This window comes from Myxine glutinosa, chromosome 1 (genome assembly GCF_964187855.1).
Source record: "Myxine glutinosa chromosome 1, kmMyxGlut1.1, whole genome shotgun sequence".
Taxonomy (NCBI): Eukaryota; Metazoa; Chordata; class Myxini; order Myxiniformes; family Myxinidae; genus Myxine; species Myxine glutinosa.
Window position 1 is genome coordinate 207,270,794 of NC_136261.1, and position 14,361 is coordinate 207,285,154.

The 14,361-nt window shown below is 43.3% G+C and overlaps 1 protein-coding gene across 1 annotated transcript in view; it reads right to left on the reverse strand.

Annotated features, from left to right (window-relative positions):
* Nucleotides 1-373: 373 nt before the first annotated feature.
* The window catches only part of LOC137434524 (pre-mRNA-processing factor 40 homolog A), a gene marked incomplete in the record, with an annotated part of 142,717 nt that continues 128,729 nt past the window's right edge, over nt 374-14,361 (reverse strand). Inside the window, 3 exon segments of the mRNA XM_078772825.1 lie at nt 374-415; nt 2,009-2,104; nt 2,205-2,342. Coding sequence (XP_078628951.1) covers nt 374-415; nt 2,009-2,104; nt 2,205-2,342 — 276 coding nt within the window.

Sequence of the window (14,361 nt, forward strand, 5' to 3'; positions counted from 1 at the left end):
GCTTTGGCTGTATGCTTCAGGTCGTTGTCATGCTGAAAGGTGAACTTCCGTCCCAATTTCAGCTTTCTTGCAGAGGGCAGCAGGTTTTCTTCCAGGATTTTTCTGTATTTTGCTCCATCCATTTTCCCTTCTATCCTGACAAGTGCCTCAGTCCCTGCTGATGAGAAACATCCCCATAAAATGATGCTGCCACCACCATGCTTCACAGTGGGGATGGTGTTCTTTGGGTGATGTGCTGTGTTGAGTTGCACCAAAACCTATCGTTTTGCATTTAGGCCAATAGGTTCCATCTTGGTTTCATCAGACCACAAAACTTTTTGTCACATGGCTACAGAATCTCCAGAGTGGTTTTTTTGCATACCTCAAATGGGACTCAAAGTGAGCTTTTTTGAGTAATGACTTCCTTATTGCCACCCTACCATACAGGCCAGACTTGTGGAATGCTTGGGATATTGCTGTCACATGCACACAGTGAGCAGTCTTTGCCATAAAGGCCTGCAGCTCTTTCAAAGTTGATATTGGCCTTTTGGTGACCTCTGATCAGTCTCCTCCTTGCATGGCCATCCAGATTGGAGGGATGGCATAATCTCGGCAGAGTCTTGGTGGTACCATACACTTTCCACTTTTCACCCTTCAGCCCGAATTGGGTGAAGGAAGATTGTCGTCACGGGCGTCGTCCGGGCGGGTGTCCGGGCGGGCGTCCGGGCGTCCGTCAACTTTTCATTTCCGTCAATTTCAAGGAGAACGGCTTGTCCGATTAAATTCATTTTTGCAATGTGTGTTGGGGTTGGGTAGAGGAAGGTTCCTTTCGAAAATGGGCGCGCTGCGATTTTCAATATGGCCGCCACGGCAGCCATCTTGAAATTGGTTTCCATCAATTTCGAGCAGAAAGGCTTGTCCAATTAAATTCATTTTTGCAGTGTGTGTTGGGGTTGGGTAGAGGAAGGTTCCTTTCGAAAATGGGCACGCTGCGGTTTTCAATATGGCCGCCACGGTAGCCATCTTGAAATTGGTTTCCGTCAATTTCGAGCAGAACGGCTTGTCCGATTAAACCCATGTTTGCAGTGTGTGTTGGGGTTGAGTAGAGGAAGGTGCTTTTCGAAAATGGGCGCGCTGTGATTTTGAATATCGCCGCCACGGCAGCCATCTTGAAATTGGTTTCCACCATGCATGGGCTGAGGGGTTACGGCTGCTTTGCGGTGCTATTTATTAATGATTGTCTTGACTGTGCTCAAAGGGATATTCAAGGCGTTTGAAATATTTTTGTACCCATCCCCTGATCTGTGCCTTTCCACAACTTTATCCCTGAAGTCTTTTGAAAGCTCCTTGATGCTCATGGTTGAGTTTTTGCTGTGAAATGCACTACCCAGCAGAGGAAACCTACAGGAACAGCTGATTTTATTCTGAAATAATCAGAATCACTACAATTTAACACATGTGGGGCCAATTTATTTGGTGTGTGATTTTGAAGGTGATTGGTTGCACCTGAGCTAATTTACAATTGCTATTATAAGGGGTGGACACTTATCCAACCAAGATATTATAGTTTTGTATTTTTAATTAAATTTCTGAAATTTGTAGAATTTGTTTTTCACTTGGAGGTTGTGGGTAACAATGTATAAATAAAGGTGGAAAATGTCTGCTTTAATGCATTTTAATTCCAGGCAATAAGGCAACAAAAGGTGAACATTTTGAAAGGGGGTATAGAGTTTCTATAGGCACTGTATGTATGTGTGTGTGTATATATATATATATATATATATATATATATATATATATATATATATATATATATATAGTGTGTGTGTGTGTGTGTGTGTGTGTGTGTGTGTGTGTGTGTGTGTGTGTGTGTGTGTGTGTGTGTGTGTGTGTGTGTGTGTGTGTGTGTGTGTGCGTGTGTGTGTGTCTTGAGAGAGACAAAAGTAGCTAATGAACATGACAAACCTGTAATAAGTATCGCCATGTGATAAATTTCAACGAATAATAGACAACACACCTCCAAACTTACCTCTAATGATTGTACATACTCTTTGAAAAGCCTTATGCGCTCAGACTCAACCGTGATCTGATCAAATGCCGAGTCATGAATGAACCGTTCCCGTACCTGAGGACAACCCAACACACTTAAAAAGTGCACAGAAATACCCAAGTGACAGTGTGAACGATGTACTTGCAAATTGTTGGACCGAGGCCAGAATACATACATCATCCCATTTGGAGTCGTGTTCAAGTGGTGGCGCTGACTGCTTCAGCATGCTACGGAATGCTGCCTCTTTCCTTCGTTGTTTTCTTGCCTCTTCCTTCTCCCTTTCTTTCTCTCGTGCCTCTGCTTTCTCAATGAGCTGCATAAGAAAAGAATGTTTATGGTGCAAATTCAAACAAGGCCAAGGAGGGCACTTTATAAATAATAAATGCTTGTTTTCCAGATATTAGGGTAAAGGAAAGTATAAATTAACAAGTCAGGAGACGACGATGGTTCACGAGCGAGCGGTATTCAATGACAAAGGACTGACTATAACCGAAACAGGCCCGGACAGGCCAGGCCCGGAAATGTCAAAACGAAAGTTACTGACCTTGAAATGATAGAAAATAATGTATAATCAGTTATGAGGTTAGTTAGCTACACAATACCAAAAATTTGGTTCGATTCCGACAACTTTGAAACTTTGACCTTTGTGACCTTCAAAGGTCAAAGGTCAAAGATTCTGAAATTTGTTGAAAAACTTGTATTTCATGATGTATGTGATAATATAAGATCATGTACGACATTTCACCTTATCAGGAAGCAAACAATGTAATAAAACCATCAAACATCATTGGAATCATTGGAATCTCCTGCGATGTAGTCAACACCGAGGGCCTTTCACTCACTCACCGCAGGCAGGTTGGTGGTCTTTCTGTCTTCTACCGACTCCTCTCCGGCCTTGCTCCCCCAGCTCTCTGTCCCCCCAATATTCCTTCAGGTCGCACAAGATCTGCCTGCAACCCCCTTATGGTTAAACTGCCAAAGTCTAGGCTCTCTGCTCACCTTCACTCTTTCATTCCCCTTTTCTCCTGCCTCTGGAACAAACTCCCCCACTCCCTTCAATCCCACTCCTCCCTCCAGGTCTTTAAAACAGCTGTTCACCACCATCTCTTATCTTCCCCCATCGAAAACCTTGATCTTTTCTACCCCCGGTAATTCACCCCAGAGTCCTTGCAGTGTTCATATGTTTTATTCCTCTCCCACCTCCCGCCAAGTCCTCCCGATCTCCCTGCTCTCAAATGTTGTGTTTGTGTCCTTCCCCCTCTTCCCCCTCTCTTTTGTGTCCTTCCCCCTCTCTCCCCATCTTGTCTGCCGCTCCCCTTGTTTTTTGTGTTTTGTGTGTCGGTTTGTCTTTTTGTGTGATTAATGTTAGCTCTTTCACGAGCCTCGATCTTGTATACAAAAAAAAAAAAATAATAAAAAAAAAAAAAATCGACTTTTCTAAATTTTGTGACCATGACCTTGGGGCGAAAATGAAAAATCAAGCTCCGTGGGGCGAGACATATGACATTGGCCGAACCAAATACCGAAACCCCTATCAGATTCCACCAACTCTCTCGGAGAAGATGTCGCTTGAACTCGATTACCCCCTAAAAAGACATCTTTTTCGGGCGTCGCTCCGTCCACAATGGGCGCAATACGCCCACTCTAGGCAGCACACAACTAGATAATGATATCAACCTCCCACCCAAGTTTCATCAAGATCAGATGATATCATCGGGTAGTTATGCTGCGGACAGACAGACAGACACACACCCATGACAAATTAGGCCATCAGACGTCATGGGTTTTCTTCTTCTTTCGTGCAACAACCATTGGGATTACGTGATACCTTCACAATGAGTCCTAAATATCATTATTATTCAGAATATCAATGTCCCCAACGTAAAATCCTGCACAGAAATTAAAAAGTGACATTTAAAAACCGAAAAATACTCATAAAAAGTTTGTTGACCTCGGTAGTGTAATAAAAATCAACCAATCAGTGAGGCCATAACGCAATGTTGGTAGTATTGGCCAATCACATGTGTTGTGTTATTGAACTGTGTACCGGGAGAAAGCAACATGGCTGCGCCCAGGCCTATTCACTCGGATTCGAAGTCTGTTGAGTTTTCTTCAAAACTTTGTGTTATGCATGTCGTTCAATCAACTAAAAGTACATTTATATCATTTACAAGTAATTCTTGGATGAAGTTTGTGAACTTTGCAGCTGAATGGAGAAAGTTTGACTGCAAGGAAGGCAATGTAGTTGAAGACATTTCGAATAAACTAGGTCTCGACTTCGTCAATGTGCAATCTTGTATAGACGCTGTACCGAGTAGTAGTAATGTGGGCTATCATTACGAGTGCTACAGAAGATTTTGCGATGTCAGCAAAGTCAAAAGGAAAGAGAAGTCATGCTCAAACAAAACCAAGGAAGAAGATGGTTGACATGAACAATCATAAGCTCTTTAAATATTTATCAAAACTAGCTGATGTCTAACGGTCAGTGTTAGTCGTTTTTTAATTTATTTAGTAATAGTTTAGTATTATTTATCTGTAACGTTTGGTTGACAATGACATGAAAGATCCCTTTTACTGAGATGGGCGAATATCCATCCCACAAATTTTGTGTACCCTTGCCAACTCATGCTCTGATATTTTCCCCGTACAATGTACATGAATGAAAGATATTTTCCCCATAGAAAGTAAATACATCTCACCTCAATGTACATGCATGCTCAAGGGCTCATATCCTCACAAGCTTTGCTTCTTTATGGGCCCCTCCGCAGTATCACCCATCTTACATACTTCTTTTTTACTTTGATTTAATTCTAAATTTATAAACATTCTCCCATTAAAATTGTTATTGATATTGTTGCGAATATGGAATTTGGCCTCCATATCCGCTTGTAAATATTCCCCTATTTCCCCAATACTCCCCAACTATCCCCAATCCCCCATTCCCTAGTCCCATTGTCTGTAAACAACACTCTGTAGAACCGACCTTCCCCTTTTTCCCCCATTAAATGTCGTGCCCAGGTCCACCGCATCACACGTAGACAACTTTCGGACATCTTGCTAGTTATTCTTAGTCTATGTCAGTTAAGGACTCGTTTCCATTAATTCTGACTCTTCGTTGCACCAGAATGTGATTATATGGCACCAGTAGTGAGTTTAGGACCTTCCCACGCCTCCTCCCATCTTCTTCCCCAAACAACAACTACGACTACAACTACAACTACAAACAACAACTACAACAACGGCGCTGCGCGGGGGAGTGTGCGTCCTCACACCGGCTCGGTTAGCCGCCATTGACGATGCGCTCCGACGGGGTTACCACGAAGGGGCTGGCTGTCAGCTCCTCGTCAAGGGCGGAGCCTGGTAACCCCCCCCGCACCCAATAAGAAGGGCGGACCGATTCCATCTGGGGCGGAGCTAACGAGCCGAGGGCGTGTCACTCCCCGCCGGATATACGAAGCGACTCACCGGACGTGACGGGAGATGCGCCCCGAGCTTGAGAAGACAAGAGAGCCACCTCCGAGCGCTGAGAGACCTCCTGCATCTTTTGGGCCGCGCTATCCTGTCCCACCTTGTGCTGGCCATCGAATACCCGCTTTCCTTGCCATCAATCCCCGTGTGAGTCAGTTTTTGTCCTGTTTATCTGTCGTCTGTCGGGGCTATTATAAGACCGTAATTAAGTGCCTATCTTACTATGCTGTACCTCTCATCCCTGTAATCTGACCTTCCGCCCTAATATAATCTCCTCCGGAGGTCTTGAGAACCGTATCCCTGGTGTCGTGTCATTTTAATCCAGCAGTTGTGTCCTTTTCCTTCATTGATTTAGCATAGCGCGATTTGGTCAACGTCGGGTGGAATCGGGTGAGTTGGGGAAGAATCGGGGCAACTGTTAGGTCGCGGCAATACCACCGCTCGGTAAATAACATCTAAGCCGCGTCCGTAACAATATATATTTGATACTGTAGAAATAAACTGAACTGAACGTAAATGTTTAGAAATATTTGTTCCTGTGAAATATTAAGGTCTGAAATGTATTTCGCTGACCACAGAGAATAATTTTGTAGAAGATTTTTTTTAAAGTTTATAAACAATGCTCATCTAAATCAAAATCAGTTGACCGGGTTCACCACCCATCGGGAAACCCCTGGCCAATTTTTTTTTCATTTGATTTTTTTCTTCAATTTGAAGTGTTTTAGCAAAACATTCCCCACCCATGGGGAAAACCCTGTCATTTTAAAAACTGAAATTTTTAAGCATACATCAGAAGGCACCAGAAGAGCTCTGCACTCTCAGGATTCGATCTTGCGGGTTTACTGTGTGAAATATAAAACCCCCACACTTTTTTGAAAACCCGGGGAGAACCCTGAATGGGATATACATTGTATTTACATTTTTTTTTTTTGAGAAAAAGTAAGTGTTATTGAAAAGAATGTAAAAATTAGACATGTAAGTGGTGTATTTTCCAACAGTTGTTGATTTTTCCCCATTTTTTCTTAACTTCCGAAGTCTGTATTTTTATTTTAGTTTTTTGATTGTTTATTTATGTTCCATTTTAATGCAGATGGAGGGACAGACATGCACGAGCTTGATGAGGGGAAAACAAACGAACAAGGGAAAAAACACTTCATCCACGACCCACTAATATCCAACCGTTTATGGGCCATGGAAAGAAGAAGGGACCCAATTCCATCGGCATTGCAGTAGATATGACAAGAAATATCCATGAAAAGGCAGAGGATAAAGCCAGAAAGATGAACTTGGCATACAATATGCTTAGATATAAGCATACCGGCGTTCCTGGTTGGACAGGATTTAACACAGTGTTATGTAAGGTGTATCCACGAATGACCACTGTATCATACTTGCCGGTATTAAATGCAAGTCCAACAGATATGGACACAGTTCAGCCAATCTTAACTCAAAGTGTCAAGTATGCTGATGCATTAGCACAGGAAGTCATTGTCGTCATATTTGACCAGGCAATTTACGCTAAGGCCCAACAGATCCGCTGGAGAACTCAGGAATTCAAGGAAAGACTGGTTGTATGCCTCGGTATGTTTCATAGCAAGATGGCATACCTAGCCTGCATTGGTAAAAGATATCGAGATGCTGGGTTTACTGACATATTGATTGAATCTGGCGTAATTGCCCACAGATCCCTGAATGGAGTTGTAACTGGGCATCACTACAACAGAAGTATGCGCGCTCATAAAGTTATGCATGATGCCTTGCGCTACCTGCAGTGGGAAGCATACATGGCTAGTCTGGAAGATGGAAAAGGTACAGTAATTGATGTTATGGAGAATTTACATACCGGATTCAACCAGGAAAATCTTACTGAAGAGTTAAAGAGCCAAGCATTCCTCGATGCAACATCATCGTTTGCTGAATTCTTACAGAAGAGGAGCAAAGAAAGTGCCACCTTCAAGTTTTGGTCAATGTATGTTGACATGGTTGAGAATGTCATGCTTTTAACCAGGGCTACAAGAACAGGCAATTGGGAACTGCATCTGTCAGAGAATTCTACCTTGGTTATTTGCATATGACAGACCAAATTACTCCCGCTACCTGTCGGCTTACAACCTTGAAATGTGTGACCTACCCGAAAAAATATGCCCCCAAATCATGAAAAACGAAGATCAAATAAAAGGTAACCATGGCAATACTTGACCCCATCCCCAAATAATATTTAAGAAAAGTCACCAAGTTTGGTGGTGATCGAATGCAGCATTAAAAAGTTGTGGGCAAAAACATGGTGAAGGCACATTGTGGCAGCGCCCCCCCCCCCCACCCCTCCCCCCAACACCCGTCTAGGGGGATTTACCCACTCCAAATATTTATTAAATTATATAAAGTGGTGACAATGTTGACATCATCCACAAAACACTATAAAACACTGCATGAAACCATATTTATTTGTAACGTGTTGTTATGGTATATTCGTCTAATGCACAAAAATATGATTTCCATTAAGTATATATATAATAACCACATTTAGAGGCCATTTTTCCCCGCAAAGCGGGGGTTGGCCTTTTTCGGGGACCGTGGTTGTTGTTGTTTTTTGGTCCCCTTTTTGAAGCAATGTTTTACGGCCGGATGCCCTTCCTGACGCCAACCCTTTTTGCCGCCTTTAACGACAAACAGGGAATTACCAGTGAACTGGTACTCAATTAGCCGACCTCGGAAGGATGACAGGCTGAGTCAACCCCCCTGGCGTTAATTCAGCGATCGACCGGGATTCAAACCCAGGATCCTAGGATCCTAAGCCGGCACCCTAGCCGCTAGCCCAACACCAGGGTTCCATCAAGTACACGTTATAAATTAATGTGCAGGTTTTTTTTCTGGGGACATACTGATTTTAACTCAGAGGGTCATTTGTACAACATCTATGATATTTTTAGGTAATCCCAAGCGTTGTTGCACGAAATTGGAAAATTGAGCCTATTTTCCACCTATGCCCCATGGCCTAAATATAGTGGTCACTTTGTTTGATAACTCGTGAACCAACAAGAGGGAGAATTACTTTGCATTAAATGTCCCCTACCAAGTTTCAATTCAATATGTTAAAGGGTAAGGGAAAAGTCTGGAAAATTTCATACCAGTAAACACATCCCTTTATTTGGGTGGTGTATTTGGTGCTGAAAATAATAAAAATAACCCGATGTGCATACATGAAGCAAATACATGTGTACCGCATCGTGGTTATATACCTGGGATCATTACCTCCGCCACCAAAGGTGGATGGAGGTTATGTTTTCACCCCTGTCTGTCTGTCTGTCCATTGGATGAAATTTGGCCGACATGTAGCGTATGTGACAAGGACGAAATGATTAGATTTTGGTGAAGATCCGCATTCGGATTCGGCGACTAGAATTCATACAGTGATTCTTCACCATTGGGAGATAGGGCCAAAAACGATACATAGCAGGATATCTCAAAAGGTTGCGGACGGATTTAGACAAAACCTGGTGGAACGGTTGGGTGTGTGATAAGGACGATTCGATTCGATTTTGGTGAAGATCTGAATATGGATTCGGATATGATAATTATTTAATTTTCTTAAGTGATTCTTCACCATTTGGAGATAGGGCAAAAAACGATACATAGCAGGATATCACAAAAAGTTATGGATGGATTTGGACGAAACTTGTTGGACAGGTTGTGTGTGTGACAAGGAAGAATCTATTCACTTTTGGTGAAGATCCGGATCCGGATACAGCCAGTAGAATTTTGAAAGTGATTCTTCACCATTGAGTGATATGGCCAAAAACGAGGGGTAGATCAGGGTATGAAAGATTGGACTTATGGTAATTCCTGTGATTGATTTTGATTAAATGCGATTCTGTATTGTGATTTTCTAGTCTACTCTGAGATACAAAACGTAAACTGTTCACCAAGTGGAGGTATGCTCTCTACTGAGTGCCGTTCTAGTTCCAATTGCACTGCGCCATGGACCAACACCCAGGCCTAAGCATGAGGGCTGGCAAACATCATCAAAATAACCCGATGTACATAGTACATACATGAAGCAAAAACATGTGTACGGCTCAGAAGCATATGTAATGCATTGTGGTTATATACCTGGGATCATTTCAATTGCACTGGACATGGACTAACACCCAGGCCAAAGGCCTGCCAAACTGTGCTGCTTCATTTGTGGTGGAGTCAGGCCAGCTGTCCAACTAATGGGTGTAAAGTAGTGGGGTGGAGTCAGGACATCTTGAAACTGACCTATGTATAATGTGATATTTTCGAAGTTCAAAAAGGGCATAACTCTGACAAATTAGCAAAATGCCCCAAAACTGAAACATGTTCTGTACCTTATCATAGTAAAGCCATGCACAAAGTTTCAGTTGAATAAGCCGTAGGGTATGGAAAAAGTGCAGAAAACAACAGGTGGGATGGACAGACGTATGTAAGAACAGACGGATAGAGAGCAAACGTATAGTCCCCTCCGAGTAGGGGACTAATAATAAGATATAACCGGAAGGTGTAACAACAGCCTCTTTTGAGGTCTGAGATCCCTCCCTCATTAAATTATCTCACTTGCATTCAAAGGTGTTAGTGGCCTGAAATATCAACATCAGTAACAACACAAGCAGAAACCACAACTCAATGTCTGTGGAAACAGAGAAGTGAAAAAGTATAGACCATATTCATCAATATCAATGAAGTCACTACGTTGACATTCCAATGAAAAGGTAAACAAATACCTGTAAGGTACACAATGAATCAATGAATAAAAATGCATGTATAGTGATGCCCAATAGCTGTAGAGAACACAGTTTACAGGTACAGTATTATATAGTAATCACACAATATTAATTCACTATCTTACTCATACAATACATAATTGCTTGTGATAAAATTCTCTTAGCCCATTCTTCAACGACTTACTAAACGATGTGAATTGAAATTGATATATGTGGGAAAATTACATTTCCAGACCAGGAATCGAACCCAGGTCCTCTGGAAAACCGTACAAGTGCTCTGCTATCTGAGCTATCTGGGCGACCCTGACTGAGCATGGAATTTTCTCACACATATGATTGCCACTCTCTTTCCGTCAATGCTTCCGGGGCACTCGCTGCCAACCATAGAAGCACTAACGGCCTGCTTAACATGCCTGTCTGAGCATGTAATTTTCCCACATATATCAATTTAATTATTTAATCCTGTTCATCTTACTATAATTCACCAAATGTCTGTCCGTCTGTCTGTCTGTCTGTCTGTCTGTCTGTTCGAAGGTACCGTGAAAACTGCTGAACCGATCGCAACTATATTTTGGGTGGATAATCCTGGGATCTCCAGGAGTAAAATAGGCTATTTAGTTTTCCCAATTTCAGCTTTGGTCTCCAGCATTCTCAGGTTTGGACTCACGCATAACATTCGCGTTCGCATAACGTTCATGGTTGTCATTGTGACGATGTTGCTTTCCTGGGTGCCGTACAAACGGCTGCACCGATCGAACTCGGTGACTTCAGACAAAGACCTTTTGTAAGGACACGGGTTGAATCCCTGCTTGAGAGAATTCTAAACCATTTCAACTGAAGGAAACACGTATCGGGAGTACATACGACAGAGCGATTGTGAACACGATTATCAATCACGATTCACGATCATCACGATCATCACGATCATAGTGTATCGATCGCTGTGGGACATTTGGTGAATTATAGGAGGATACTGTTTAGATTTTGATGATTTGCATGTGATATGATTTAACGGATGTTTATATGAATCGTTTAAAATTAAAAAAAGCCTTCAATTTCTGATACTAGCAACGGTACCTGCCCTATGGGCGGGGCTTCAATTGGGAGGCCCAAATGAAAAGGCTAAATATCAGAAATTGAAGGATTTTTTTCTTTTAAACGATTTATATAAACATCCGTTAAATCTCGATCGGTGCAGCCGTTTGTGCGGCACCCGGGAAAACAACGTCATGCGGGAGCAAGTATCAGCAGGATGTGGCAGTGTGGGAGTCCACGTTTCTGATCCTCCTTCATGCCGAAGCAGCCCACCACTTCTCCAAGGATTCCGCTCTTCAGATCCGCCATGACAGATTTAAGCTTGATACTGAAGACGTGTACAGTTCGTACTCCCGATGTCGTATGTACTCCCGATATGTGTTTCCTTCATTGTAAAAACTTCCAAATCAACAGTTAAAAGGATTTTGAGCCGATAGCTGTTATGGCCTTGGCAAGATCAATGGAGACAGCGATCTGTTAGCGTATTCACTGCCCAAATAGCTATGTGGAATTCTCTCATGTAGAGATTAAACTCACGTCATTCGAACTTTGGCCGAGGTCATTATTTACTTTCAATGATATTTACATACAAATCGAAAAGAAGATAATTGGTTTTGGGTCGTCCTTTCCGCATATCTCGTGGGATTGTAAGTTGGAGAAACGGCCGTGATGGCGGCGAGGGAGTTGGAATTCTCTCAAGCAAGGATTCAACCCGTGTCCTTATAAAAGGTCTTTGTCCGAGGTCACAGAGTCCGATCGGTGCAGCTGTGCAGCAATTGGTGCAGCCGTTTGTGCGGCACCCGGGAAAACAACATCGTCCCAATAAAAACATCATCACAATGAACGTTATGCGAACGCGAATGTTATGCGGGAGTCCAAACCTGAGAATGCTGGAGACTAAAGCCGAAATTGGGAAAACTAAATAGCCGATTTTACTCCTGGAGATCCCAGGATTATCCACCCAAAATATCGTTGCGATCGGTTCAGCAGTTTTTACGGTACCTTCGAATGGACGGACAGACATTTAGTGAATTCTAGTAAGATTTTACCTTTTCATTTGGGCCTCCCAACTGAAGCTCCGCCCGTAGGGCGGGTATCGTTGCGAGTTAATCTAATTGCTTAACTACGCCCCCAGTGGTGTTTATAATTGAGGACATGGATTTGTCCCCCCATTGGAGGAAGACCTTCTCGTGTTCAGGCCGTTAGTGCTCCTATGGTTGGCAGTGAGTGCCACGGAAGCATTGACAGAAAGAAAGTGGCAATCATATGTGTGAGAAAATTCCATGCTCAGTCAGGGTCGCCCAGATAGCTCAGATGGCAGAGCACTGGTAGGGTTTTCCAGAGGACCTGGGTTCGATTCCTGATCTGGGCATGTAATTTCCCACATATATAAATTTAATTATTTAATCCTGTTCATTAATCTAATTATGTCAATTTACTACAGTAGTTTATAACAAATTGCAACTGAGAAACTAGAATGGCACTTACTCATAGAGCGGACTCATAGAGCGGATAGTCTTGACTCGCGCGTTTATTCTAAACAAAAATACCGTCGTCAACTTAACATGCTACCATTATGGCCCAATGCTATTTTGGCCCATGTACGTAAATCATAAATCATCCCATTTTTTCGTTTAATGTGTTAGCTCTGACACGAGCCTCGACTCCATACACATGTGTATGTATGTATATATATATATATATATATATATATATATATATATATATATATATATATTGTTGCAGTTTTGAGAACCGACACAGGTAACATCATTAAAGGTTAAAGGTTGCACCCCATAGTTAGGCCACATGCAACACGTAGGTCACCTTAGAACGTTAGTTATTTCTTAGTATATGTGAGATAAGGCCATTTCCAATAGTTATCATCTGCGTTGTGTAAAACAAATAAGAGTAGGCCCCATTCATCCTGCAGCCCTCCCACCAACCGACTCCATTGCACACCATCCAGTCTGCACCCCATTGCCCCTCGCATTAGGATGCTCGCAGTTTGTTACGCGTTGGGCCGGCAGCGTTAGCTGCCAGTTGCTCGCTCAAACCAGCCCAAATGCCACAGGTAAGGCCCGAAAAGGGGGGCGGAGCGCAAGGGTGGGGGTGTGGCCACATCAAGCAGCCATCAAGGGCGGAACCGGTAAAACCCCCTCAACCAACCAGGGCTCGAGTGGGCATGGCTAAGGGGCGGGGTGAGTGCGCATCTCCCAGATTTGAGAGGGTTCGCTAAGTGGCGCTATATAACCGCGAGCGCAAAGCCCTCTGAAGGACTGATGCGATTACAAAGGACTCGTGTGCAAGGATTGTCACGTTTGGCATTCGTGCAGAAGGACATTCGTGGAAGGCGCCAGTATTCAAGGACTCGATTGGGGAAGGCGCTTTGGTGACATCATTGTGGAAGTGGCGCATTGTACCGAGCGATACCGGGAGCGCGTATAAAGGCGCCCGTACAACTATTACATACACAGTATAATAGCCAGCTTACCGATCCCTCTGCCCCCCCCCCCCCCCCCCAGTGTAATTGTCCGATCCGCGCCACGGGACGATCTTGCCTGCCGTCTACCATCACCAGCTGCTTCGTGGTACGAGTCGGGGACCGGAGGGAGCTGTGGACGCCATCGGTGGACCCTCAACCCGACCATCTACAACCCCGTGTGAGTGAGTCTGAGAGAGTGACTGAGTGTGAACGGGCCCGCGTCCAGGGGATAAGTATAAGACTGTATTAAGGCTACCCTGTGTATCCTCTTCTTCCTCTTCACTGTACATTTCTGCTTCTTCTTCCTCTTCTTTGTACAAAGTGTGTACTTCTCTTCCTTCCCATACAATTGTAAATAAATTACCTGTTCTTCCTGTTTTCCTCTTAATTTGACCGTCTTAGTGATTTCTCCATTGGGTAAGCGTGGCACGACTAGGAACCGCTCCAATCGGGTTTAGTACCTGTTAACGACCAGAATCGCGGCTCGCTATCGCTCGGCGTGTCCACTAAAACCGTGGTTCGGGTGGGGTTATTTCCTTGCTTCACGGCCGGTGTTAGTACTTAGGTAATAAGACTAATTCGGCTTACAACCCTATTTAACA